Raw genomic sequence first — 27,827 nt, 5'->3', positions numbered from 1 at the left:
TAAAATTAAAATTACTCAAGTATTTCCAGTCACTCACCGACGTCCCGAAAGCTCTGTCGCAATTTTTACCAAATTTTTATTTCAATTTATTTTTTCACCTCGCTGATTAATAATTAAAAAAAAAAGCTATTTTTTTAATTAAAAATTAAAAAAAATAAATTTAAGTAAGAAAATTATCAAAATAAATTTTTTTAAAAATATCGGCCAGTGAAAAAAAAAAAGTTTCATTTTTTTTTTATTTAATAAATTATTATTCATTGTAAAAAAATAAAAATGTTTAAACGTTAATTATAAAGGCGGTTGTGTATCAATTTAAGACGTGAGTTTACTTTTGCCGGAGAATAACGGGGGTGTGCTGATCTACTTTTAGACTTGAGATTTAAACATACGTCAAACCCAATATAACACGGCTTTTATGCTTTTAAAATCTTTATAACACTGTATTATCATTATATATGACGTTTGATATCTTAACTTTTATTTTTTTGTAATTATTCTCATTTTTTTTACGATTATTGATCATAAAATTTTTTTTTTATTTTTTTCTTTAATTCTTGTAATTTTTTAATTTTTCTAAAAAAAAAAAATTAATTTGAATTAAGAAAAAAATTCTTGACCCAAAAAAATAATTTTTAATAATTTAATATTGTTGAAAAATTTCTAAATAAAGTAAGAAAAATTTTTTAGTTAAAAAATTTTTTTTACTTCAAATTAAAAATATAAAATTCTTCAAAATAATTTTCTTAATTAAAATTTAATTATTTTTTTTTTGTGTGAAATTTTTATTAAATTTTCGTGAAATTGTTTATTAAATATAAATTTAATTGTTTTAGTAAATATAAATAGCAAATAAAAAAATTAAAAATGGAACGCAATTATCCAATGACAACAAGATCCCGTTCGGAGAACGACAGAATTGTATTCTACGACAACAGAAATTACTACAGCGAGCGTTTACCAGACTTTCGCGACGAGCTTATATCCCAGGGGCTGTACCCACCAAGTCCTCAATTGCAAAACAACCGGGCTAGAAGATCGAATTCTGTTTGTACGCAATCCGATCGGCCGAAGCGGCTCCGATCGGGTGAAATTGGAAATCGACGACGAAACAGCATTCACGGAAGAATTACTCACGGTCCTACACCCTTGGGTAAGAGATTTGAATTTACCGCTTAAAGTTTGCCGGCATTTCGAGGCCACCCGACATTTTGTCGGGCGGAGAAAATTCTTCAATGCAATTTTTTAAGTCTTCTTATTTTAATATCATTAATTAATGAAAATTAAATTTTTAGGGGACGGAAGAAGAGCCAGTATGAAAAGAAAAATATCTGCAAGACGTTCGAACAGTATTAATCGAAAAAGCTCCACGAGACTGTCCAATACCAGCAAAACTTATCATTACCCTCCGGAAGAAATGATTAACGACGATCACAAGATAAAGGTCGTCGAAAAGTCGCTGATGGAATTGGAGCAAGCGCGAAAGCAACGACAAATAGTCATTATTATTTTGGGAATTTTTGTTATTTTAGTGGTTACTTCGGTGTTAATTGTTATTATTACACTTACTCGTAGGTCATTTCGCACATCCATTGCCACTCCTTTGTCTTTGCATCATAATTATTCTGGTAAGAAAAATACACTTAAAAAAAAAATGAAGATTATTGAGACAAAAAATTAATTTTTTGAAAATTTTAAATATAATTAATATTCATTAATATTTTTCAGTACGGCAAAATGAGCTAAAGTGGGATAATGCTTCTCAATCAATGACCAACACTTCAATACCACCTTAAATTAATAAAAAAATTATTTTGAATGTCAAATTATTAAATGTGATCACGAATTAATGAGAATCTTGGGATAGTTTTTAATTTTGGTCGGAATATTTCTTCAATATTAATGAAGATTAATTTTAATTATAAGTTAGTTGTTGCATTTAGGACGGTAGTTTTAGTAGGTGATGATTAATTATTAATAGCGACTGAAAAAAAGTGTTAATTATATAAATTCAAGAAAAATTCTCTGTAAAATTTATAGAAAATAGTCTAAAAAAATTTACAGAGAATTTTTAAAAAATTTTTTTACACCTGCAAAATAGCGTCTTCCTAAAAAAAATTATAAAAAGTTTATTTAATGTTTGTATATTGTAATATATTAAATAATAAAAACAATATTAATTCACATATATATCAATATTTATTAAAATAATTATACAAGAAACTTTCTACACAAAAAGATTTTTACAGATAAAAAAATCGCACCCTGCTTAAAAGGGACCGTAGAGAGTTTTGCAAAAAAATTATAAAAAATTCTTATCATCTATAATAATAACAATTATAATAAGTAATTGATTTTGCATCAACCAGGGTTACGTTTAAACGCATAACAATCATAATCGTTTAAGATTTATTAATCAGTCGATTGCACCCTGCCTCAAAGGGAAGTATTCTTTTTTTTTTTCTTCAGTAGATGAATAAATAAATATAAAAACTTAACGATTAGAAAAATTAATAATAATTGTTAAATTATCAATATCGATATCGATTCAGTCTCAAAGTAGTTACACCCTGCTTAAAAGGGATGAGATATGGTGGTCATGCTTGCTCAGCACTCCTTGTTTTAAAGGAACCCCCGCTGATTTTTTTTTTTAATATGTAATAATTATATCATTTTATATTACTTATTTTTTTTGACAGGAGAAGGTGACTCTATTAATAGTTATCAAGTCGGAATTTTATCAAGTTGATATAGTTGTGGAAATAATTCTATTGTAGGTAGTAAGTAAACAGCCTGGGAAAATTCTCGAGGTTAAATTGCTCTGAATTAATATAAATAAATCAATTTTAAACACTTAATCTTCAAGTTTTACTGTGTTGCTGTCTAAAGGTTAATTTTGTTGGTTTAATTCAGAATTTTTATTGTTTATTCTTTTATAAGCTCGAGAATTTTTTTTTTGTGGAATTTTTTTTTATTGGAGAATTTTTAAAATTTTCTACCTATAAAATTTATTCTTCTAGTTTTTTTTTAATAATTTATATTAATAAGCCGAAAAGATTGACTGTTAATAATTTCCAAAAAAAAATCCAATAAAGAAAAATTCCATAAAAATTTCCGACAATTTACCTAAAAATCAATCGTCTTGATATAAATCTCCTGATTGATAGTCTTAACCTTCTTCCTGCAATTAAGTTTGTCCTGAATTTCCCCAAGAGACTTGCCCTTGGTCTCAGGAACAAACCACTGAATAAATACCAGCCCAAGCACACAAGAAGCAGCGAACCAAGCGAAGCTAGCATACATTCCACAGGTGTCTGTGACCACTTGGAACATCTTAGCGACGAAGAAAGCGAGCATGGAGCCCCAAATATTGGCCATTGAGACGGCAACTCCCTTGACTTTGGTGGGAAAGAGTTCGCCGAGCATCATGTAAGGCAGAGGGTTCAGCCCCAGGGCGATTATGAACTCGTAGAGAATTACCGAGGAGTCGAGTATCCAGCCGAGGCCTGTCAGAGGCCAGCCGAGTTCTATCTTGAGGATGTAGAAAGCGCTGCTGACCATGAGGACCACGGCCGCGCACAAGGTAGTGCTCATCAGCAATGGTCGTCTTCCCAGCTTGTCCACCAGGATCGCAGCTCCCAGGCCTGCTACCAGTTGACACACGCTCAGGATAATCACCGAGATTCCTGGAGCTAATCCTGACTCGCTTGGAGCCACTATTTCTTGAGTGTACGATTCAATCGCCGCGATTCCACTGAATTGGAGGATTAACTGCAGACCAAAGCAAATTGTTAGCCCTTTACGGTTTCCTTCGGTCATGAAAAGATCTCGGAAGCCAGCTCGGCTCTTCATGTCCATCAACACTGCCTTGGTCATCTGGTCTATGTCTTCCTGGAGTCCGTTTTTGTTGCGGTACCTGGGGAGAATTTTATTTATTATTATTATAAGTATTTAGGGTGCATTTGAAAATTATCTCTTGATATTTGATTAAGAAATGAACTTGTATTTTGTGAACTATTGGCATCTTTTAAGATATAAGCTCATCCTGATGTTACACTCGTCGAGACCTTTCATTTGACTACCCACATCAATTTTTCATATATTTTATATATTTATATATATTATATATATGTACATATGAAAAATATATTAAAAATGCAAGTGGGTACTCAAATAAAAGCTCTTGATGAGTGTAACATCGGGATGAGCTTATATCTCTAAAAACGTCAATATTTAAGAAAGTTCATTATTTAATAAAGCAAAATTTTATATTAATATTCATTTTTTAAACAATAAATACCTCTTGAGTGTCTTGAGAGAATCTTCTGCCTCTTGATGTTTGCCCTTCATCACCAAATAGTACGGTGATTCGGGCATCCATATAAAAGTCATAAAAAAAACGACGGGAATCAACAAACACGCGTAGGACAGTTCGTGAAATCCCGTAAAGGGTCCAACAGCGTGGGAGTAAAGCTCCCCGAAGGTGACCATCAACTTAATGAAGGTCCCCAGCGCTCCTCTAATCTTTTTGTCCGCGATTTCGCCAATATACATCGGGCAAACTACGTAAACTATGCCCATCCCGAACCCGCTGATGAACCTCGAGGCGTAGAGGTAGTAAGCATTGCGCGCGAAGATTATCAGCAGCCAGCCCAAAGTCAAGGGAACGCCTGCTAACAGGAGGCTGAGCTTCCTTCCAATCCTATCGACGATGAACGCAGCCAGGAGGTTTCCTGGCACTGATCCTAGCAGAAAGAACGAGGCAATCCATGAACTGTCGTCGTTGCTCATCGGCAAGTGAGAACTTTCTGATTTTAAGTAAGGAAGACTCGGTGATGTCCATCCGATGTGTGAGCCGGCGATTCCCATTGATAATGTTGCTAAAAAAAATTTTTTTTCACTTTTTTTTTTCAATTACTTTAAATTAATCTTTTTTCGAACTTTGAATTTATTTTTCAGTATTTTTAAAATATTGATAAATATTTTAAAAAAAGAAAAATAAATAGTAAAAATCATTCTTTTTTTTTTCGGTTTTTAAATTCAAGCTTCTAGCCCATAATACACCCCTAGGAATTATAGTTCTCCTTCCAGAACTTTTTCGACTAATTTATCTGCAAAGATCAAGTATAATATACATTACAGTCCATTAGAAAATATTTACCTGTGATAGCAGCCAAGTACTGAGGCCATTGCTTAGTTTCTTGCACGTCCATCTTAATTTCACTCACAAATATTAAAAAAAAAAATAAATTGAAAAAAAAATAAATAAATTCGGCGATAAATTGTCCAGACACGTTCTATGACTCCTTATTATTAAAAGGCAATTAACCATCAGCGCATGGTTTTATACCGAGATATCACGAGGTCCTCCCACTCTAACTAAAATTTCGAGCTCTTTCGATTTCAGTAAAGCAATTATTAGTTAATGAGAATAGACATTAAATAAATATTATTGAGCCATTTATTGGCGCCCAATAGTCGCTCAATATTTTAAAATAAATTTGTAAATTATTATTTTCTTTTTATTGTCTTGTCTGTCTATTATAGTACTACCTATTTTAATAACACTTGTAATCTTTCAATTTGTACATCTATTTTTTTGTTTAAATATTTTTATATAAAACTTGGCTTTTTGTCTATTTGCATTCTGATTAGCTAATTATCAGCGCACTTGTCCAAACAGGTTTTATTTAATGACGCAATTTTTTAAATAGACTAACTACAGAATTATAAGCCTATTATTTTTATTATTAGATATTAATTATATTAATTTAATGTTATTTTGTAATATTGTAATTATTTTTATTAGATTTAAGCAATAATTTTATTTTATTTTTAAAATTAATTTGTTGCTTAAACTTTCGACCTTTTAAATTTAATTATTATTTCTTGATAATTTATTCATTGATATATTGATTTTAAAATAAAATTAAATCAATAAAAAAAATAATTAATTTTTAGATTAAATTTAAAAAATATTTTCTATTTCTATTTTGTCACGGAAGTACAATTAATATTTAATACCGGGTTTCGTTATCAGCCAAATGATAAGATTTAAGTTGTAAGGTGAGATATTGTTTATTATTTATAGTTTTGTTTAATTTCAGTCCTCAATTTGACTTGATTGAAACTAAAAGAGTCATAATTAATAAACAAAGATTATTTAATTTAATTACCCAAGTGACTTAGCGACGACTGACGTGCTGGTAAACAAAGATAATATTTATCGCAAATATATACATATTTTTAAAACGTAAATATTTAGCCGCTCTAATTGTAATTAAGACTCTGAATAAAATTAAATTATATTTCTTTTTGACATCGTTATCGCTACCTTGATTCGCGTCGTAGTTCCGCGGAGCACCAACAGATGGCGCTACTTATTCATCTTTCCGCAAGTAGACTTGTACGGTCGGCATATAAACTTCAAATTTAAATTACAGCGACCATGTTCACTGTAGCGGAAAGTCATAAGGAACTTTTTTTGTAAAATTTTACGGCGAATATTTTTTAATATAGATCATTTTTATGTATCTTCAATATTTTAGCCGTAAATAAACAATTTTTAAAATTAATTTTTTTTTCAAGTGATTTTTAAGTTAAAATAAAAATTTTTAAACTAAAAAACAATTTAGCTCGCAAACTGTCCTCGTGAAGAGTTATTTACATAAACCAGTGAACCGAAAAATAGGCTTGATGCTCACAAAACCGCACCCAAGAGAATTACGTACTTAAACTTCCTGTTAACTGCAACGTCTATTTTAAATTCAAATTCCGCGAGTAAATCAATAACTAAATCAGAATTACGCTTCTACATCTGTATCACTATCATCAAAAAAGTGAGTTGCAATAATAATAATAAACGGGACGCAATACATAATAATAATAATTTTTTTCCCAACAAATGTCCCTTTTCCTAACAACTGCCAAGACCCACTTTCAACCGAACAAAGATCTTTTGAAAAACCCGTCTCAAACTGTAACGCCGGTTACTTAAATCTGCTGCAACTTAATACCCCCTCAGGTCCGTTTTTTTTACAATATATACCTACATGCTTTTTTTATTTTATTTTTAAATATATATATATATATATATATATATATATATATATATATATATATATATATATAATTTATATAAAAAAATAAATAAAAATCGCTATTTAAAGTAACGTACCGATCACAAAGAAAATATTATTGTAAACAATTTTATTAATTTTTAAACAACTTATGAGATGTCATTAAATAAATATTTTTTTTTTTTTCACTGGAAATAAAATTTTATGGATAGTTACATCGTGGGTACACGGAAAAAACAAAATTACACTGGATATAATCAGAAAAAAAATTTTTCAACCCCAAATTATCGGAAAAATTGTGCTTAAATATTTTCTATCTATTAATTAATCTACTAATTAATTTTGTTGGAATAATTAGGAAGAAAAATATTTTCTTGGCTCAAATGAACCTTTTTTCTGTGTAATTTATGTTCATGGGCGGAAATTCGAAATTTAAGTAATGAAGAAATAAAAACATAAAAACGGGCTATTGTACTGGAAGATAATAAGTGATGAGTAAGTTAAAAAAACAAAAAAATTGCATTGATAACAACAAACTGGTTGCACTCATCAAAGTGCCAAAGTATATATACAAGTATAAAGTACATTAAGGGAACTGAACGTTTAAAAAATAAAAGTGTCCGATGGGCCCAGATGGCAAGCGATCCTCTTTGTTCTTTCTACCTTTAAATTTAAACAACCCAATAAGTATTAAATACTTAACAAGAGCAAAAGCAACTACCAGAGACCAACACCTGCCCATCACTTATCAATATGCTCGGAAAATCTAACATAAATATTATTACTATTTCATACACCTACTTAAGATTACATTTAAGATACTGAAAAAAATTATTTTCATTTTAGGTAGGATTTTCTGTGTAAAAAAATTTAGTATTAAAGTTAGTCGACATGCCTATTTTTTTTTTATTTTTTTGTAATAATTTTTTCAATGAAAAAAAAAATTTTAGCTAACTTCATTTTCATAAAAAAATTTTTTTTTTTGGAAAACTTGTTAGAATAAATTCATTGAAGCCTTTTGTAAATTATTAAGCATAATTTAAAAAATATTCTGCAATTATTTAAAAATTTTTTCCACGAAAATTTCCTCCAAATTTTTAAGTCAAAAATTCCTCAAGTAAAAAAAGAAATAGATAATTTAAAAATTGTATTAAACACAGTTTTTTTTTACTGTACCCTTGACCTTGAAAGGTTTAAAATTAGCCCTTGAATAAAAGTAACTTTCATTGAAAATCATGAGTCATAAATTTGACAAATTACCACCCATCAATCATAAAAGTTCAAACTTTAATTTTTTTGTTAAAAGTTAAAAAAAAAATTAAGTTATAAATTTTGATTTTTAAAATTATGAAATAATTTTAAAAATTCTTAAAAAATTACAACTTGAACGTGTTCCCTGATATCAGTAAATAATAACAAACTCATTAAAAAATTTCACCTGTCCTTGCCCAGGTGTCAAGCGAAGATCCGAGTGGTCAGCAAAAATCTAAATAGCGGGTGGCTTTTCCCAGCAGGTCTCCTCCCAAAAGCCTAACTAAGAATGTCTACGGGTAGTAAAATAATAATACTAAGTAAAGCCGTAGCCAGTTTTAACAAAACCCGGACATGGCGTGGAGGATGAAATCTGCATAGACAAACTTTAAATCTAAGTTTAGTCTTTTTGCTAAATTTTCAACATAACAAGGAACGTCTGAAAAGTATATAATAAAATAAAATAAAGAAAAAACCTGGTCCATGTAGATGGGGAAAATAATTCTGGGGCTACGCTCTTCCGGGAACTTAGTTAAACCCCTCGACCAATGAGCTAGAGAAAATCCGATGACAATGGGACAAAGAATTTTTTTCTCCACCGTCTGTTATTCCCAATAGCATCTACTACCCCGAGTTGCTGATGGCCAAAATCTAGGAAAATACAATTTAAATATTATCAAAGGTAAAAGTTATTTTTTTTTTTTTTTTTTTTTTTTTCCGATTGTTTAAATATTTACCCACCACTTACTGGTGAATAAATTTATGATTGCTTCACATTGAAGATTCAAGATTGAAGATCAAGTTCCTGATTCTGGAAACGGAAGCGAACCAGATCCAAATCCGGGAAAAATAGTTATAACATAGATAATATAATGTAAGTATAAATAATAATAATAATAATAATAATAATAATAATAATAATAATAATAATAATAATGTTGTGTGTGTGTAGAGGACATGAGAGATCGGTGTAAGCAAAGAGCACACGCGTGGACTAAACCGACAGCAGATGCGCAGCTAAAGAGAAACGCAGCTGTCCGAATAACAAGTGGTTCTCAATCCAACCTTTTTTATTTTTTCCCCAAATAAAATCCAAAGGCCCCATATACTGTCTAATACTCTACTCTGTACTCGAATTTTATGTTATGTTCATATTATATGGACGTACACATATGTACACTACGCTTAACTTCTCTTTACTTCCTTTGTTCCTTTATAAACTATTGATTATTTGTTTTAAATGCTTTATCACAAATTTTGACAATTATAATTATTGGTTTCTGGGTTTTATGATTGCTTAACTTTAAATTTTTTATTATTATGATTATAAATTTTTTTTTTTTGGTTGTAAATAATTTTTATAAAAAATCTAAAATAATAATTTAACTCTAGACTAGAAAAGAATTTCTTTGTTAATCTCCGATAAAAGAAAAATCATTGAAAGCTTTACAAGAAATTTGAATGCCTATAAAACAAATTTCAGTTAAGTTTTTTCGTAATCTCAGAGTTTCTTTGTAATTTTGTATTCAAACCAACCATTAAATTTCAGTATACAATAAATCCATATAATACTGATTTCTTTAAAATCAACCAGCAAGAATATTGATTCTTACGGAAATTATTATATTTCAAATTTAAATAAACAATATATTAAATATTCATAGAAAATTTTTTGATTTCCTGGTTTACTATTAAATTATAAATAGTAATTTTAATAAAAAAAAAAACTAAATAATTTTATTCAATGAAATAAATTTCGAAAAATGATCAGCACTAAACACCGGGTTCCTTTTTCCAAAAATCTACTGGAACTTTCTTTGTCTCTTTGTCCAAACCGGAAACAAAAAAATACCCGAATTCTCTTTCGAGATTTATTGCGCAATAAATAAAATTAGATTTACACTTTCTTTATTTTTCTTCTCATCTATATACATTTTATATTGAAAATAGCCAGACATCTGACTGTTCTTATATTTGTAAAGTGATATAATAATGAAGATAAAAAAATTTTTTCAATTCACTGTCAATGTGAAGAATATTTATCAAACTAAATTTTTATATCAGAAATGATTATATAATATACCTTATAATAAAAAAATGTATAACACTTAAATTAATAGAAACTTGACAATTTTTTTAAACATTAAATTAGCTCTAAAAAAGTATTTAAAAAAAAATAGAAAATTTTTAAAGTTTCTGAAGGAATTATGATAAGTATTGAGGGTGTATTTGAAAATGACCTTGTATCTTGAGAACTATTGACATTTTTAAAGATATAAGCTCATTCCGATGTTACACTCATCGAGACCTTTCATTTGAGTACCCACATTGATTTTTCATATATTTTATATATTTATATATTTATTATATATATACAAAATATATAAAAAAAATGCATGTGGGTACTCAAATGAAAACTCTTGATGAGTGTAACATCGGGATGAATTTATATATCAAAAAATGTCAATATTTAAGAAAGTACAGAGCAATTTAACAAATTATATTATTTTATTTTATATAATTTCTTTAAAAAAAAAAAAAATCATTAAATACCTGCTAAATAAATTAAAAAAAATTTTTTTTGGCGAAAAAAAAATTTTTTTAATTTTTAGAGATCGCCTAACTTAATTTTGATTAATTTATGCAGTTGAACAAGAAGGCCTGTACTTACTCGATGCAAAAACCAACGGATCTTTTTTCCATTGTCACCTAAGTCTTTATCTTTTTTTTATTAACTTTTAATCCAGCATTGAGCATGAAGCACCCAGAGAATCCAGTATCCAGTATCCAGCATTGATCTAACCCCCACAAGTACCTGGCAATGGCAACCTGGAGCAGCCTGTATATCTATATATGTACACGGGTGAATAAAATAAATAACGAGGGATTAAATGATGACTACTATAACTATAATCATAATACATAATATAATATAACACATAACATTACATACCTTGTTATATACCGGGACAGCTGATGGGAGGATTTCGCGGGCTTTTTCCTCGAGGGACGCACGACCGCACAAGTCTTCAGCATCTTTCTCCTTTCTTCCTCTTCGGCAGTTCTCCGCTGGGATTGTTATATGTGAGTGTGGAGGGGTGAATCGGGGATGAATTTTACTACTTAGTACAAAGAACCAACGAACGTTACAAATCCGGACGTGCGAGCGCGTTCATGGTGGGGGACTAAACAACTCCGTTGTATTTAAGCCCATGGTGAACACTGACGCGTTTTAGTTCACCCATCACGAGTTTCGGGCTTAGTTCTTGGTTCGTAGTTTTATTTTGCGGTCCAGAGCAGGAATAAACACAGACGCGACTACAACACCTGGCAGATTTTCTTTTTTTTACCGAATTGTCTACTTGTAAACACACCATAGCTGTACTAGGATCAGTAGCGCGAGAAATTTTGTTCGCTTTGTGTTTCACGAGTGAAATGTGTTGTGATTTGATGAAAATTAAATTAGCCGACATTTAAAAATTTTTATAATTTTTTACTATTGAAAAATTATTTTTAAAAAATTAAAAGAAAAAATTGCACATGTAGAACATTAAAAAAATTACACATGCAATTTTGAAAAAATTTTTTTTTGTTTTAATTGAATAAATGAAAAAAAATTAAAAACGTCGGCTAATTTTAGTATTATTGTGATTTGTGATTTTTTAACTATTGCATTGAAATTAGCAGACATTTGAAAATTTTTTATTTTTTTAAAACAATTAAAAAAATGGTTTGAATTTTTTTTGTAATAATTTAATTAATAAAAAAAGTTTAGATGTCGGCTAACTTAATTTTTATAAAATTTTCCGATGACAGCTAATTTAATTCCCATTTTTTGGCACGATTATTATTATTATTAATCGTACATTTTTTTTAAGTTAGCCGACATTTTTAATTTATTTAATTAGAACTAAAAAAAATTTTTTCAAAAATTGCACTTTTAGTTTTTCAAATTTTCAATAAACAAAATTATTAAAATTTTTAAATGCCAGCTGACTTAATTTTAATTTTTTTTTTTTACTTGCGGTAATTTATGTAATCATCCATAACTTTATTGGAAAGAAAAAAATTAAGAAAATTGATTAATGTCTGATAATTTTATAACAATTAATTAATATTTAATTTAACAGACATATTAAAATTTTTTAATTAGTAAATTATGTCCAAAAAAAAAAAATTACAAGTGCAAATTTTTATAACACTGAAGTTAGCCGACGTTTTCAATGTTTTGATTTTTTTTTAATGATTAAAAATGAAAATTTTGTATATTATTTTATAAAATTTTAAGAAATTAAAAATAGTATAAAATTTTAAAAAATTATAATTTTATTTTTGATCAAAAAAAAAATTGTAAATTGAAATTTTTGAAAATTTTAATCAAAAAGTGTTTTTTAAAAATTTCAATAAAAAATTTTGTTAATTTTAAACTAAAAATTCTTAAGATTCAAAAATTGAATTAAAAAAATTTTTAATTTAAATAATTGAATAAAAAAAAAAAAAAAATTGACCTCGAAATAAAACTAAAAGATAATTTAGTGATTCAAGTAAGCAAGATTAGGTCTTTGATTTAAAATTTTTATAGTTTAGACTGACCAAGGTCATGCTGAGGCCACTTATTCCCCAATCACTTTCTAACCACGTGGTTAAAATTTTTTTTTTTGTTATTTATTTTTACTGTTTGCGCTAGACTAGTCCCTTTAGGGTCCCCTGTACACACTAGACTCGCTCTCATGTAATATAATATTATATTTTTTACAAACTCTCTTAATTGCATGGAAGACAGGTCGAGATATGTGACAATGTTTGTTGTTAATTTTTAATATTGCACTTGTCCCGGCCTATCCTGATGCATACTTAACAACAATTATTAAAAAAATTTATAATTAATTTTTATTTAAGTTAAAAAAAGAAATTAATGGCAGGTGGTGATGAGTGCATTATTTGTAATTTTTAGTATCAAATTGCACTCGTCCCGGCCTGCTTTTATTTTCTAAATTCATCATTTATTTTTAAAAATTAATTTTAATGAGATGAAATTATTTTTTAGTCAACTCATTAAAAAATAATAAAATTTTTTTTAAGCCATTAAAAAATTTATTTTTAAATAGCGAAATAATAAAAATTGAAAAAAAATTATTTACAATAATTTAAGTAAAATATTTTTTGTATTGAAAAAAAAAAAAAAAAATAAAAAAAATTTTTTAACAACCGAACAAGTTTTATTTGTTAGAAAAAAAATAGTCCCACGGTTTTAAAAACACCTGGTATGGTGTACATTTATTATTTTATATTTTTCTTATTCCCTTATATTCCTATCCTGCTTCTATACTCCTTTTTACTTAACTTATTAGTCTTTTCTTTGTTATTTCTATCAAGCGGTAGAGGATGGGAGTAAATATATAAAGCAGAGCAAGAGGACAGATTTTAAATAAAAATAAAAAGGTAAACCCGAGTACGAGTCTGAATGAATTAAATCCTCGTCTTTAATATACATATTTATTCCTTAATGATCAAAAAGGGTCACCTTTTTTTACTTTTTTATTATTATTATTTCCTACCCTTTCATATCAATTCATATGCTAAACAATATACTCTAAGAAAATCGGTGTCTTGAACAGCTGTCTCCCGGTAATTATTATTTTAATAAAAAAATTTAGGGATTTTTAATAAGAAGAATTTTTTATTTCAACTTTATGATATTTAAGTTAGCGATCAATATTATCTTTCATTATTTATTTGTTATAAAATTATCTATATTATTACGAGAATGATGTTACTCTCATCGAGACCTTTCATTTGAGTATCCACATCAATTTTTCATATATTTTATATATTCGTATATATTATATATATGTATACATGATAAATATATCAAAAATCCATGTAGGTACTCAAATGAAAGCTCTTGATCAGTGTAACATCGAGATGAGCATATATATTTAAAATCGTCGATATTTAAGAAAATACTGCAAAGTTGCTAGTAAAAATTAATTTACCTTATAATTAATAATATTAAAATTTTTTTAACAAACAATTTTATTTCAAAAATCTAATTTAAAAGTTGTCAATTTTTTTTTGCTCTAATTTATTGCAAAAATTACAAAATATCTGATAAATTAATTATTATAAATAATGAATTATATCAAAAGACAATTTTTGATTTTTTTAATGAAAAAAATTTTCTTAAATTTCTTTAATCAGCTGATTTAATTTTCATAAATAATAAAAAATTTTTTCTTTATAAAAACTTACCTTTAAAATCGCTCCAGATGTTTTTCTATCTCAAGTGCGGAGCCCTTGATTCCAACAAAAGGAGTACAGCCGGTGAGTTCCAAAAATCAGATCGCCAGCTGCTTATCAAATAATTACTAAATATTAAAAAAAAGAAAAAAAATCAGTAAGTGTTATTAACTTTAAATAAAAAAAACTAACCTGTTATAATAATAAATAACAAAAACGTTAAATAAAAGCAAGTTCCCAGCAAGACACAATAAATTTACTATTTACTATTATAATTATTTCTTTGTTATTGCGTGCGCCGGGTAGTTGTGTAATAAAATTTATAGGATTTAATATAATAATAATAACATACACTGATGCGTAGTATACGACCCTTTTTTTCTTTGTTGAGTAGTAGTGAGGGGTGACAAAATTTCTTCTTTCCCCTATTGAAATAAAACGACGCACGCTGTATTATATATATATACTGACAGAATTTGACCTGTTTAACGATTTTGTAAGGGCAGGTGATGATCCACCGCGAGCAACAAAACCATCACGTGTTTTGCTTCGTTTTTTCTTTGTTCCCCATTTTTTAAATGTATGTCTACAATAATAATAATAATTATTGTTATTATGTAATGTAATAAAAATTTTTATCTTCATTATTTATTGTTGCGGCTGAGGGGGTTCTACACAGAGAAATTATATGACACTGAAGTATGAAAATGAAGTTAGCCGACATTTAAAAATTTTCAGAAATTTTTTATTGAAAAAATTTCAATTAAACAATTAAAAAAAAAATTGTCACATGTAAAAAACTTTAAAAACTATAAGTGCAATTTCTTAGAAACATCTTTTTAATCGTAATTAATTTGTTAAAAAAATTTTTTTAATGAACAGCTGACCGCTAACTTCAGTATTATTTCTTTGCGCCGCCATTTTGTTTATCGGTTAACTTTTTGAATTTTGTTTTAGTCTCACAGCGACACTTGCGGTAGAAAAAGTAATTAAAATATTTTTAAGGAGACCCACGCAAAGTAGTCAAATTTTATAAACTTCTGGAAAATTTGTAAATTTAATCTAAGTGGCCGAATAATTATTTAAAAAATTTAAAAACAGTATATTTCCGGGATATTTAATCAAATAAATCGGTTGGAATGCAGATCTCAGTGTAATCTATGAAAATGAAGTTAGCCGACATTTCAAAATTTTTAGAAATTTTCTTTTTGAAATTGACAGCTACCAGTTGACTTTATTGACAGTTTAAATCATAATAAATATAAAAAATCAATCGTAAAATTCAATGCCGTTTGTAATAATAACAATTAACATAATCCTTATATTAATAATATAAAAAAAGTAGACGTTTAATATTTACATATAAGTGTATAATAAAAAAATATAATTACTCGTTTAAATGATAACCTTTATGATCGTGCTGATTGTAACCTGGCCAATGACTCGCTCTACTTATTTCGGAATAAATTGAATAAAATACAAAGTAAGTAATGACAAATTATAAACACTCCTTAAAAAATAAACATATATTCTTCTTTTAAAATCAATGATAATGAAGTTAGCTGACAAATGTCAATTTTTTTAAATTTCTACATGTCAATTTTAAAAAAAAAAATTTTTTTTGCTACGATTTATTTATTAAAATTATCAAAGATTTTTTAAATCAATTTTCATTTAATTTTCACATGTGGAATTTTTTAATTTATTTTTTTTCATAATAATTTGATTGCTATAAAATTATAAATTATTTTTTTTAAATAAAATCAATTAATTAAATTGTCAGTGATTTTATTTAAGCTTGAAGATATATTTAAAATTTTGTTAAAAGAATTTTAAATCTGATCTAGATATATATATATATATATTTTTTTGATTAATTTACAATAATAATATCAGAAAAATTTAAATCTTAAATTTCGAAACAAACTTTAAATTTCCATTATTCGAAGGCTCTAATTTAAATCAAACAAAATTTGACTGTTGATAACAGATCGTGAAAGCGATACCGACCCTCCAAGGCCAGTAGCTCAATGTCAAAATACGAAAATAATTTTAAACACCGTGAGTACATTCAACTTATACATTTATTATATCATATTATAATAATATATCAGACACATATAATTAATTCTAATAATTAATATCAGATACAATACATAATATCGAACACGAGTTCAAAAAATTTTACAAGTAAAATTACATTTAAAAAAATAGAAATTAAATCCCACTATAATTACGAGTATTGATTATTTGATTATATATCTTAATGATAAACTTATTATTTAATTCATTAAAATTGAAAAAAAAAAAAAATTTTTTTACCCAAGTAATTGCACCATTTTTTTAGAATATAATGTCTAATTTTTCTAATTGTTATTACACATTAACAAGTATATTTATATATATGTAGATTGATAAATGCTACCTCCAAACTTTAATTACTCATTGTCAGTCATAAAAAAAATCTCAGATATTTCTCTACTCTAGAGAAAATTTAAATACTTTTTGACAATTAACAAAATAAAATAAATTGCTATATTTTTATTTTATGCGGCCAAAATTTTTGTCCTGACTTCAAATTTTTTATATTGACGCAAAAATCTTGGCCCTAATTAAATATATTTACTACGTAAATAATTAAGCAATATTCTTGAAGACAGTAGTAATTAGTCGATAGTAAATGTAGTAAAATATTACATATTTTCAATATAATAATTTCAATCTGTTTAATTAATTAATCTGACCTCTACGATCTACTAAAGGCGCATTGAGGCTTATCATCTTTTATTATTTATTTATTTATTTATTTATTTATTAATTAATTAATTAATAAACTAAATTTGATAAAAGTTGAAGGTATTGGTGGCTGACTAGAGCACACACTAAACTATTTTAAATGAGTAATTAATAATTTATAATAATCTCCAATTGATATTAAATTTACGTAATTAAAAAAAGAGTTTAAAGCGATGATTTTATTACTAGTTCAGTAGAGATAATTATGACGGGGAAATACGGCTCTCGCAGCCTTTTCGTGCGGGTCCAGTTGGTTGCGATAACGGCGAGCTAGAAATGCTGCAATTACCTGTATTTACAAAAATAAAAATTGATTATTTAAATAATTTAAAATAATTAATAAATAATAATAAATTGTTATTATTTCGTGTGATTGAGAGACTTATAACTTGTAATTAAAAATTACGTTCTTTTGATAATTTTTTTCAACAAATTTATTTTTAATAAATTGCTTGATTAAGTAAAAAAAAAAAAATTAAATTTAAAATTTTTTACATGTAAAATTTTTTTAAATTAAACTTAAAATGATTTAAATTATCAAATATCTGTTAATTTAATTTTCATAAATTAAAAATAAAAACAAGTTATCAGTCTCAGTGTTACGTGGAGTGAACAATGTATTAATAAATGAGTGTTAAGTATCATGTTAAGAAAACTAGGTATACAAAATAGTATAATGAGTGTAATAAGCACCCACCATCTATTAAATATTTGGTGCGAGGTGACAGGGGACATTGTAATGGTATTAGACTAGAGAAAAGCACTGGGATTAGCTCTTGGATCTTTTTGATTCCTGTATCTGACCGTCAACCAAACACCAACAAACTATAATCAATTATTAATTATCAATATTGTTAATAAAACCACAACCAGTTGTCAACAATCGTCAATAAATTAACAAACAGACAATTTTGGGTAATAATTTTATTTTAATTAGGTATTGAATTATCTTACCTCGGTAAAACTGAAAAATAGCCCAATACCACCGCACAGTTTAAACGCGTGGTCAATTGTCGACTGGAGTTTTTCCATACAAGGCTCACATTTACAATCTGGTGAATGGTCTGTCCAATTTGTAGTAATAGAACAGCAAATTTTCTGGTAAAATTAAATTTAAATAATTTAATTTTTTTTATTGAAAAAAATTATTTTTTAAAAATTGAAACAAAAAATTAAGAAATTGAAAAATTGATTCCTAAATAATCCCAAAATGATAAAAAAACAGAAAGTACTCACTGTTACAGCTTCACAAGAAGGATGATCCATTTTCGGGTCAATATTAATAATATCCGTTCCATTAAATCCACAGCAATTGAAATTAGTCTGTACTTTGCTCTTCAGTTCCATTCCAACCCGTTTCCATCCCTATAATAATACAAAAATAAACAAATAAAATAAACACAAGATTAAAAATCTATTGAGTAAATACCTGTTCGGCTAATTGCTCCTGTTGTTTGGCATTTACGGCAAGACACGCGCAAGCGATGCTGAATTGAACCAAAAACAGCAAGAATAAAATGAGCATGTACTATAAATAAATAATTAAGGAAAAATTTTAGGCTGTAAATTTGTCTGATGATAATAACAGTGTTGTTATAAAATATGACTGATATGAGTCTTAGTGGCTTAGACATGGTTTTATCAAAGGATACAAAGAAAAGCAAAACTTGGTGGTGCTTGACAGCTCCAATCAGACCCAATATTGATATAAGGATTAAAATTACCCCGCAGGCTAGGATTCCGCCGATTATTGGGAGGTTTGTCACCAATGCTGATGCTCGGCCGTAAACTGCCACTCCAATCAGTATGAATGCTACTACCTGTGAATTAAATTTTTTTTTTTTTTTTTAATAACAAAAAATTTAATTTAGAGGTTTTCAAATTTTCTAAATGTCAAAATTTTTTTTAACACTAACAATCAGTCATTAATTAAGAAATGAGCTTGTATCTTAAGAACTATTGACATTTTTCAAGATATAAGCTCACCCCGAGATTACACTCAGCGAGACCTTTCATTTGAGTACCCACATCAATTTTTCATATATTTTATATATTTATATATTTTTTATATACATGTATATATAAAAAATATATTAAAAACACATGTGGGTATTCAAATGAAAGCTCTTGATGAGTGTAACATCAGGATGAGCTTATGTCTTTAAAAATGTCAATATTTAAGAAAGTACAGTGCAATTTAACAAAGCAAAATTTTAATTTTTTTTTGCAAAGTTGCTAATTTATTTATCAAAAAAATTATTAAAATGATCACACATCTCACAATAATTTTTTAAAAAACTGATTGTCATCAGCTGGACAGCTAAATTGACTCTATTGTATTAAGACACAATTTAACCGTACCGTTATCTTCATAGCTAATATGATAATTTATATAAATAAAATATGTAGATCAATTTAATCTCCAAGTGGAGATTTTCCAATTAAAATTTATGAGATATATATTTTTAAATAGATACTTACAATGTACAAAATATTCAATGCCGTGAGAGCATTTTTGGAGCACGTAAAACCCCCACACATTTTTTTTTCTGATAAAAAAACAATCTTTATTCCCAGTAATTGCCTCGATAGTCTTCTAATGTCAAAATTATTGACGTTTGGAGCTACGGATAAAATTCAAAGATAAATTAATCGATAAAAATAAGACTACTTGCTTGAATTATATTTTTTGTTTACGTTTTATTATTTTTATTGTTATTTACTAATTATCTTTTTTTTATTTACGCATTGAGTAATTAATAGTTATTTTTTTTTAATGTAATAAAATAATAAAGTTGATACGACGAACGCCAAGTTTCAACTGAAACTGGCAACTAGCTGACCTAGGAAAAAGAAATATCGATTTATCAATCTCGATTCGCGAGATTGTTTTCAGCGGCCATTTTGCCCCGCGAGATTTTAATTCGGGTACTACTTGCTTATAACTTCGATAATTTACTATAAAATTTATAATTAATTTTTTTTACTTCCTTTTTTTTTTTTTTAAACAAAAATTAAATTATTTATTCAATATTAAATTTATTATTTCAATATAAATATATAAAAATTTATAATTTATGTCAGCCATTTTTGATTTTACTAATTCTCTACTAATTAATTAAAAAAAATTATTTTTTCTATTATTTAAATTATTTAGAATTTTTTTCATTATTTAGTAACAAAATAAAAACTCCCGTCATAATCAGCTGTTGCTTAGTGACTGATAAAACAGCTGTATGTCGCGTCAAATAGTTTAATATTTTTTTCAAGAGATGGCGTTACTGGTGAATTTAAAATTTCCGGTTAAAAAATTGCGGGAAGAATTAAAATTTGAAAATCAGTAGTATAAATTAATTTTAGTCAGACGTAACAGTTACAAATATTCATTTTTTTGTTTTAATTTTATTTTCAATATTTATTTATTTATTCTCTTGTTCTTCAAGCAAATCATAATTTTATTTAATTTAATAAAGCAGGAGTTGAAAAATTAATTATTTTTCTTAAAAATTTTTAAAAAAAAATTTTGAAAAATTTTTAAAACAATTAACAATTGATAAAATATGAAATATATTTTTTTTAAATTACTGCTCTAGCTAATATGTCATTTTTATATGCAGCTGATAATGGTTATTTAGTAAACTACAATACTAATTCCAACATTTTCATACCAATCACTTAACGGTTTGATAAGCTTATAGTAAAGTGTATGCACTTTATTAGCATCAGTCAGTCTTTTTTATACTCATGTAATGGAGTAGTTAAGATGTTTATTAAAATTTGGCTGTTTTTTACAATCAGTTCTGTCTTTCTTACAAACTGCGGTAAGATTTCCGTACTTTCGAATTATATACAAAGTTATTTGTTATAAAAACAAAAAAATTATTATTATTCATCAGAAAAGTCGAATCTTTAATTTAAATTTCTTAATTCATCGTTAATATTACAGTAAAAATTTCGGCATCACTAGGGCGTATCGTTGGTGGTCAAACAACGTCTGCTGAAGAATACCCCTTTATGGTGTCTCTTAGATTTCGTGATAAACATATCTGTGGGGGTACTATTGTATCTAATCGTTACATTCTTTCTGCTGCACATTGTCTTGTTAGGTAAAATAAAAAAAAAATTTTTTAATTTTTAGAAAAATCACAATACAAAATTCTGCATATAAATACAATAATAAAAAAAAAAAAAAATTATAATAATAAATTTATTTTAAAGAATTTCACCATTTTTATTCACCATAATAACTGGAACAAGTTCTAAACACGAAATAGGTGACGTCTATTTCGTTCACTTTCCAATAGTTCATTCATTTAACATAAACAATGGCTCTAATGACATAGCTCTTCTTCGAACAACATCCAATATTAGATTTCATGATAAAGTTCAGCCGGTTGAGCTTACTGATGTAGACATTAATGAAAATCAGTATCCAGTAACCATGATTGGTTGGGGTCGGCTAGAGGTAAATAACTTCATGGTTTAAGAGTGGTTGTTAGTTAATTTTCACAAATATTTTGTCCAAGTATAAGATATAATTAAAAAAAAAAAAAAACGCTTCGCTCTTCGATAAATAATTTAATTATCTATCGAAGAGCGAAGCTCTTTTTTTGGAAAATTTTCATTTATTTATGCATAAAATAAATAAAAATACGTTTCAGTATACTGGGCCGACTTCAGCGTTCTTACAAAAAATCGAATTGAATATTATTGACAACGTAACTTGCAAGAAAGAATGGAAATTCATAAATGAAGGACACATTTGTGTGGCAACTACTCTTAAGCAAGGAAGTTGTTTGGTAGGTCAAATAATTAAAAATCTAGTATAATCACATTAATTTACTTCATTATAATTAATTATGATTTGATTAGGGGGATTCAGGTGGTCCAATAATTGCAAACGATCGGCAAATCGGAATAATTTCATTCGGAAAAATGTGTGCTGCAGGAAAACCTGATGTTGCCACCAGAATTTATCATTATTATGATTGGGTTCGGAGCTATGTTTTATTTTAAATTGTAATCAATTTAAAAGAAGCTTTTTATATTTATTAAAATAATAAAAATTAATCTGGTATTTAAATACCACCTAATGCAACAATTATAAAAGTCTCTAATACATAATTTAATAGTTTCATAAACTAACTCAGTCTTTCAAGAATTTATTACTCCCATCAAACATTGTGTAGCGTGAACTGATAAGCAAAAGTAATTTTGTAGAGCATTATACTGAAGCATGCAGCCTTTTATAATAATTAATTTTTTTAATTTGTTAATTTAAGCTTCATCAGAACGGTGTGAATTTTGAATGTAATCCCACAAGTAAACTTTGTCCAATAATGACACTTTTGAATTTAAAAACACAGTTTTGTTCGTTGTTGCCGCTATTCTTTGTCGGTATAGCAAGAAGCGTTCGGCATAATAACTGTAAATATGGTATAAAATAAAAGATGTCACTGCAATCATGAATAGAAACTCGCAAAGAGCTATCACAACTTGAATGCTTATGTATGTTATTCTTTTCATTTTATTACTTGATATTTAATACTCAATAGCAGTTTTATAACGATTAAAATTTTTATCTTATTATTGTGCTAAATAAAACTATATTATTCATTAAAAAAATTATTTTTATCTCAGAGATAAAATAATTTAGATGTGTTTAAAAAAATTCTTAATATTAGCTAATTAATTACCCCGCAAAATAATAAATTTTCATCTGATTTAAAATAAAAAAATCATAACTAGCTGATTAAAACACGATAAGCAGTCGGTTAAATTTTAAATAATTTTTATTTGTATTTTATTGATATTAATTAATTAAGTAAATAATTGAAATTATGTAAAATTAAAAAAATGATTTTATCTTTCGCAATAATAATGTCAAATATTTATCCAATTAGTATGATTGGTTAGATTCGCAATTATTTTTAAACTGAACATTTGCTCGTTTATTTTTCGTCAATAATTACATTTTTTAAGATGTTAAAATTATATGGTTTTATTATTTTTAAATCGAGGAAGAGAAATCAATGAAATTTTAACAGTTGTGAATAAAGTTTAACGCTAAAAATTATTGAAGAGTTTGTGCTTAAAAAATGTTTTATTCTTTGACTCTTTCTTATTTAATTGTTGGTGCTATTGCCCAGCAGTCACTTGGAAGTGACGCTTCTTCATCATTATCATCATCATCTTCTTCTTCATCAACGAATACTGATTTTACGTCATTATCCAACGGCCCTTGTCCTAAAATTGTTGTGAATAAAGTCGATTTTGATAAAGTAAGAATATTTTTAATTTTTCATATATTTTATATATTTATTTATATATATATATATATATATATATATATATATATATATATATATATATATATATGTATATATGAAAAATATATCAAATCATATGAAAGCTCTTGATGATTTTTATTTGCAAAATTTATTTATTTAGCATTACGGAGAATGGTACGAAGTCGAACGAAGTGCTAATAATTACATGGGTTCGGACAAATGTCATAAATTAATGTGGGGTAAACCGGTCAACAACGTATCAGAAGTTATAAACAAGAGCATTTTAAAATCGTAATTATCATGATTTTTTTATTATTATTCATCGATCAAATCAATGTTTAAAAATAACGTAATAAATATTTAATTATTAAAATCAATGCAATAGATCGAATATCCATTTGTCAATAACTTCTCATGCACCTTTAAATGATGAAGGATATATCTTCACTTACCACTTCCCGACGCTAGGGGATGTGTCCATGCAGTATTATGCTCTTGATTTTGTCCCCGATGATTATACGATAATCTGGAGCTGTGAGCCTCGTGGAAACAAACAGTACGTCAAAATATTTATTTAAAATATAAGTAGGGTCAGTGAAAACTAAATATTATTCAATAAAAATTTTCAGCATTGAAAAAGCGTGAGTATTTTCCCGGGATATAACATTGCCTGATAACATCGACGCATTAAAACGCGACGCGTTCCGACGATATAATCTCAAGATGCCAAAAATGATCAGACATGACCATTCAGATTGTGAAGAAGTTTTTTCATCGTTTAACTTTTAAAAATATTGTTACAGATTTGTAAAAAAGTCAGTAAAAGCTTGAATTTATATCTAAATTTTTTTTATATTAAAATCAAAGAAATTAAATTGTTTTAAATATTAAACAAATTAATTTTTTATTTTATTGCTAATTTTTTTCAAAAGAAAATTATTATCTCAGTATAAAATACATTATAGGCTTTCGAATATCCAAATTATTAATACTATTTCATAGTTCTGTCCAATTCTGTATTAATCATAATCTTTCTTATTAAAAAAAACTAAAATGAAGCATATTTTATTAAGATACACCGCATACGGTAGTGCGACGCTTTACTGTAGTAGTGATATAATTTATTCATAAATTTTTATCTCTACATTGATATTGATAATAATTTATTATGTATAATTATTATCAGCTGACGAAGCAAAAATAGAAGATAGAATCAGGATCAATAATTAATATTGTCAGACAAAATTAATAATGGTTAATTATGCGCAAGAATATAGTTCTATTTAAAAAAGAAAAGTAATAAGCTTGCTGTATATATTTTATATATTATATATACATATATATACTCCTCTTTCTTTCACTATTATAAAATATAATTAAAAAAATTTCATTTTTTTTTTTTTTTTTTTTTTTTAATTTAATGACTTGTTGAATAATTATTTTTCATATTTTTTTATACTATCATAGTAGTAGAGAGGAGTATATATATATATATATATATATATATATATATATATATATATATATATATATATATATATATATATATATATATATATATATATATATACACCTCTCTACTACTAAAAAATTTTTTATTCATCAACACATTAATTAAAACGATGAAGATTACTTTTGGGGTATAGTTATTGAGCAATTTACGGATGAATGAACTGAAAGTATACAGCTTTCTAAGTTTAGAATCAAAATGTTGAACAGATCTCTTCTATATGGCAACAGGTGAAGATCAAATTATCTATTTATGAGGGTGATTAATCAAACGTTAATATAGCTCGAGGAAAAAGTTATTTTAAATTTGATAGCAAACATTGTTATTATTTTAAACCGCAATCGGTCTGAAACGCGCAAAATTAGTAATACCCAATTGTTATTTGCGGCTTATAATAAAAATGGTATAAGTATTGGAATTCACCAATCCGATAAGCGTTTCAAAAACAGGAAAACAATGGTCTGTTCCCCGCTAATGAAAGTCACAACAATAATTGATAGGTTGAACTGGTTTTATTACAAAGCATGTATTGCTGCTTATAAATTCTTATTTATCAATGGATTCCTTTGAGAACTCTATTATGCTTTGGTTGGCAACATGCCTACTTAAAGATTAATTAATATTGTTGACATTTATTTATTTATTTATTTTATTTTTATTTATTTAATTTGTATGCCAAGGCAATGTCCGAATGGCAAAAATATAAAAATATAAGAATATAAAGTACATGTAAGAGTATAAACGTCTTTAAATAGGTATTGTAACAATATTGAGATTTTGCTAACAAAAATTTAAAAACAATCCGAAAATTTAGGAAAATATAATCAGTTTTTTACAATTAAAAGAAATATATATTTTAATGATTTGAATCGTCATCAGTGAAGCCGGGAACATTGAACTCCAGGTTTTACCCAGTTAAATTTGGAACAATAATATTTCGTACCAAGAACGTTTATGTATTAACACACTCCCGACAATTTCATTCAATTAGATGATAAAATTAATCGTTAACTTCTTAATTCAAACGACACGGGATTTTAGTAATAACTATAATTAGAAATATTATTCAATAATCCGCTTTCGCTGGTAAATTTAATATAATTTAATTTGCTATTGCTTTTCTGAGTCATCGGCTATAAATTCTCCGTATTTTGATATTTTCAGTTGGAATCACCATCGAAAAATGCACTGATAAGAATTCAACTTGTCAAAAAAAATTTTCTCGACTCAAGAATTTTTCTTCTTGCTTCAAAAAATTTATTTTCTTCAAAATGTTGTTCTTGGTTCAAGATTTTTGCTCTTGAGCAAAGTTAAATTTTTTATCAGTAAGTAATTTAAGTTTTTACGACTTTGTCTATATTGAAATATAAGGCGTGTTCTAAAAAGTATTTACGAGCGCTCGTAAAAAGCTTCTTGGAAGTACTAAAAGTCATCAGCGTTAAACGAAAAATTTGAGATCCGCACGAAGAGATTATATTTTTTAAAAGTCTCTATTAAAATTATATTCTTTAAATATTATGCAGTTCATAGTGTACTTATGAGATATTTTATCACCATATAGTTATGTTGATAATTTTATCGCAAGCTTCAGGCATTTACTTCTGTATTACGAGAAGTATGCACAGCATGTGATCATTAACTTTTTATTTACTTAATTAATTAACAAATTTCACTTGTACATCTCATTAAAAGGGTCTCACTAGTTTGATACGAGCTGCCTCTGAGTGAGGATCCATTCGTGCTTTTAAAATAAAATTGAAAGACAAGTGCAATATTAGTTTTAGGGTGACTATAAGTGAGCGAAAATGAGTACCGAATTCGAAGAGCTATCTGCCATTGACTTTTTAATTGTTATGGACCAGAAAATTTTCGAGGTGTCTGATGATGAGCCTGATAACAAAGGGTGCCGACAGCTGTTACACCGATTTCTCTGCTTCATGAAAAGGTACCCCAGAGCCGCTTTTATAGACGGTTATGAAGCGTATGACGGACAGCAAAAGTATATTTGTACAAGCGATCCAAAAGCAGAAAACTACGATAAATTTTGGGAATTAGCCTGGTGCCGTGAAGTTAATACCATCGTGAAGATATCTCAAAGAAGAGAGGAAGGAAGCTGTCAGTATTGGAGTTCCATAGAAGAAAGTGAGATAGAGTCTGGAGGTTTTAGAATTAAGACTCTGATAGTCATCAAGAGACCCCGTTTCATTTCAACATTGTTACTCTTGTCTGACCAAAAGAACCGCGAGCGTGAGATTTGGCACTATCATTACACTGCGTCGCCAACTGATAACAATCCAGATGATCCGTTTATATTTTTGTCCTTTGTGTGCAGTCTGAACGACACGTACACTATTTCTAAGAAGAAACAATCAGCTGAATGGAAGCCCGGAGCTGTTCTCGTTCATTGCAACGATGGTAGCACTTTTTCGGCGGTATATTGTGTCCTCGATATTTGTGTTACCCAATTCAAATCCACAGGTGCGCTTTCAGTGGCAAATGCTTTTCAGAAAATAAGACAGCGGGAGCACAACTGCTTGAATTATAACGCAAATGACTATAGTTTCTGCTATCAAGCCATTCACATGTATGTGTTAGGGGAAATGGGGTTCAGCCAAAAATATCTAGATGAAAGGGAACTCACTCGATTATACACACTACTGTAGT

At 27.3% G+C, this 27,827-nt stretch overlaps 6 protein-coding genes across 13 annotated transcripts; 4 read left to right on the top strand and 2 right to left on the bottom strand.

Annotated features, from left to right (window-relative positions):
• Positions 1–23: 23 nt before the first annotated feature.
• Positions 24–2,102, top strand: LOC141537338 (uncharacterized). 5 transcript variants are annotated; one of them, XM_074258251.1, is made up of 4 exons: positions 24–164; positions 834–1,150; positions 1,293–1,625; positions 1,726–2,102. In XM_074258251.1, the coding sequence occupies exons 2-4, from the start codon at positions 865–867 to the stop codon at positions 1,791–1,793; spliced, it is 687 nt and encodes a 228-aa protein (XP_074114352.1). In that variant the 5' UTR covers positions 24–164; positions 834–864; the 3' UTR covers positions 1,794–2,102. The 5 variants fall into 5 exon arrangements, with proteins under 5 accessions (XP_074114352.1, XP_074114348.1, XP_074114351.1 ...); XM_074258247.1 differs by having other exon boundaries at positions 26–319; XM_074258250.1 differs by having other exon boundaries at positions 26–350.
• A 75-nt stretch (positions 2,103–2,177) lies between these two features.
• On the bottom strand, positions 2,178–5,632 carry LOC141537334 (facilitated trehalose transporter Tret1). Its single transcript, XM_074258242.1, has 3 exons — positions 5,159–5,632; positions 4,298–4,877; positions 2,178–3,913 (listed from the first exon to the last, which is right to left on the bottom strand). Exons 1-3 carry the CDS (start codon positions 5,208–5,210, stop codon positions 3,124–3,126), a joined length of 1,422 nt encoding a protein of 473 aa, XP_074114343.1. The 5' UTR covers positions 5,211–5,632; the 3' UTR covers positions 2,178–3,123.
• A 9,815-nt stretch (positions 5,633–15,447) lies between these two features.
• LOC141537494 (chymotrypsin-2-like) lies at positions 15,448–22,508 on the top strand. 2 transcript variants are annotated; one of them, XM_074258511.1, is made up of 6 exons: positions 15,448–16,050; positions 16,558–16,628; positions 21,310–21,469; positions 21,582–21,828; positions 22,025–22,162; positions 22,236–22,508. In XM_074258511.1, the coding sequence occupies exons 2-6, from the start codon at positions 16,598–16,600 to the stop codon at positions 22,377–22,379; spliced, it is 720 nt and encodes a 239-aa protein (XP_074114612.1). In that variant the 5' UTR covers positions 15,448–16,050; positions 16,558–16,597; the 3' UTR covers positions 22,380–22,508. The 2 variants fall into 2 exon arrangements, with proteins under 2 accessions (XP_074114612.1, XP_074114611.1); XM_074258510.1 differs by lacking the exon at positions 15,448–16,050 and adding an exon at positions 20,981–21,184 and having other exon boundaries at positions 16,611–16,628.
• On the bottom strand, positions 17,350–20,183 carry Tsp97e (Tetraspanin 97E). Of its 2 annotated transcripts, XR_012480933.1 has the most exons (8): positions 20,061–20,183; positions 19,845–19,987; positions 19,016–19,183; positions 18,793–18,891; positions 18,600–18,728; positions 18,318–18,461; positions 18,061–18,188; positions 17,350–17,652 (listed from the first exon to the last, which is right to left on the bottom strand). XR_012480933.1 is itself a non-coding variant. In XM_074258512.1 (7 exons), exons 2-7 carry the CDS (start codon positions 19,902–19,904, stop codon positions 17,554–17,556), a joined length of 699 nt encoding a protein of 232 aa, XP_074114613.1. In that variant the 5' UTR covers positions 19,905–19,987; positions 20,061–20,183; the 3' UTR covers positions 17,350–17,553. The 2 variants fall into 2 exon arrangements, 1 of the variants encoding a protein (XP_074114613.1); XM_074258512.1 differs by lacking the exon at positions 18,061–18,188.
• An 810-nt stretch (positions 22,509–23,318) lies between the features above and the next one.
• On the top strand, positions 23,319–24,386 carry LOC141537621 (uncharacterized). Of its 2 annotated transcripts, XM_074258722.1 has the most exons (4): positions 23,319–23,644; positions 23,814–23,944; positions 24,039–24,209; positions 24,283–24,386. In XM_074258722.1, exons 1-4 carry the CDS (start codon positions 23,462–23,464, stop codon positions 24,296–24,298), a joined length of 501 nt encoding a protein of 166 aa, XP_074114823.1. In that variant the 5' UTR covers positions 23,319–23,461; the 3' UTR covers positions 24,299–24,386. The 2 variants fall into 2 exon arrangements, with proteins under 2 accessions (XP_074114823.1, XP_074114822.1); XM_074258721.1 differs by having other exon boundaries at positions 24,039–24,386.
• A 928-nt stretch (positions 24,387–25,314) lies between these two features.
• On the top strand, positions 25,315–27,826 carry LOC141537477 (tyrosine-protein phosphatase non-receptor type 9-like). Its single transcript, XM_074258479.1, has one exon. It carries the CDS (start codon positions 26,969–26,971, stop codon positions 27,824–27,826), a length of 858 nt encoding a protein of 285 aa, XP_074114580.1. The 5' UTR covers positions 25,315–26,968.
• Position 27,827: the final 1 nt, after the last annotated feature.

This window comes from Cotesia typhae, unplaced genomic scaffold, assembly GCF_013202065.1.
Source record: "Cotesia typhae breed Kobodo isofemale line unplaced genomic scaffold, CoteBio_Ctyphae scaffold_91, whole genome shotgun sequence".
Classification (NCBI taxonomy): domain Eukaryota; kingdom Metazoa; phylum Arthropoda; class Insecta; order Hymenoptera; family Braconidae; genus Cotesia; species Cotesia typhae.
Note: the sequence above shows the minus strand (reverse complement) of the source record. Positions and strands in the feature narration are given on the sequence as shown.

What these genes read in the sequence shown, in the direction of transcription:
- LOC141537494 (XM_074258510.1), top strand. Translation starts at nt 21,070, where the DNA reads ATGCACTTTATTAGCATCAGTCAGTCTTTTTTATACTCATGTAATGGA. An exon ending in GCTGCACATTGTCTTGTTAG is followed by an intron (nt 21,470 to 21,581) that starts GTAAAATAAAAA and finishes TTTATTTTAAAG; the next exon opens with AATTTCACCATTTTTATTCA. An exon ending in TTGGTTGGGGTCGGCTAGAG is followed by an intron (nt 21,829 to 22,024) that starts GTAAATAACTTC and finishes AATACGTTTCAG; the next exon opens with TATACTGGGCCGACTTCAGC.
- Tsp97e (XM_074258512.1), bottom strand. Translation starts at nt 19,904, where the DNA reads ATGTGTGGGGGTTTTACGTGCTCCAAAAATGCTCTCACGGCATTGAAT. An exon ending in CATTGAATATTTTGTACATT is followed by an intron (nt 19,184 to 19,844) that starts GTAAGTATCTAT and finishes TTTAATTCACAG; the next exon opens with GTAGTAGCATTCATACTGAT. An exon ending in AGGAGCAATTAGCCGAACAG is followed by an intron (nt 18,729 to 18,792) that starts GTATTTACTCAA and finishes GTATTATTATAG; the next exon opens with GGATGGAAACGGGTTGGAAT.
- LOC141537338 (XM_074258251.1), top strand. Translation starts at nt 865, where the DNA reads ATGGAACGCAATTATCCAATGACAACAAGATCCCGTTCGGAGAACGAC. An exon ending in TCACGGTCCTACACCCTTGG is followed by an intron (nt 1,151 to 1,292) that starts GTAAGAGATTTG and finishes TTAAATTTTTAG; the next exon opens with GGGACGGAAGAAGAGCCAGT. An exon ending in TTTGCATCATAATTATTCTG is followed by an intron (nt 1,626 to 1,725) that starts GTAAGAAAAATA and finishes AATATTTTTCAG; the next exon opens with TACGGCAAAATGAGCTAAAG.
- LOC141537621 (XM_074258721.1), top strand. Translation starts at nt 23,462, where the DNA reads ATGTTTTATTCTTTGACTCTTTCTTATTTAATTGTTGGTGCTATTGCC. An exon ending in ATAAAGTCGATTTTGATAAA is followed by an intron (nt 23,645 to 23,813) that starts GTAAGAATATTT and finishes TTATTTATTTAG; the next exon opens with CATTACGGAGAATGGTACGA. An exon ending in AACAAGAGCATTTTAAAATC is followed by an intron (nt 23,945 to 24,038) that starts GTAATTATCATG and finishes TCAATGCAATAG; the next exon opens with ATCGAATATCCATTTGTCAA.
- LOC141537477 (XM_074258479.1), top strand. Translation starts at nt 26,969, where the DNA reads ATGAGTACCGAATTCGAAGAGCTATCTGCCATTGACTTTTTAATTGTT.
- LOC141537334 (XM_074258242.1), bottom strand. Translation starts at nt 5,210, where the DNA reads ATGGACGTGCAAGAAACTAAGCAATGGCCTCAGTACTTGGCTGCTATC. An exon ending in GTACTTGGCTGCTATCACAG is followed by an intron (nt 4,878 to 5,158) that starts GTAAATATTTTC and finishes AATTTTTTTTAG; the next exon opens with CAACATTATCAATGGGAATC. An exon ending in TCTCTCAAGACACTCAAGAG is followed by an intron (nt 3,914 to 4,297) that starts GTATTTATTGTT and finishes AATTCTCCCCAG; the next exon opens with GTACCGCAACAAAAACGGAC.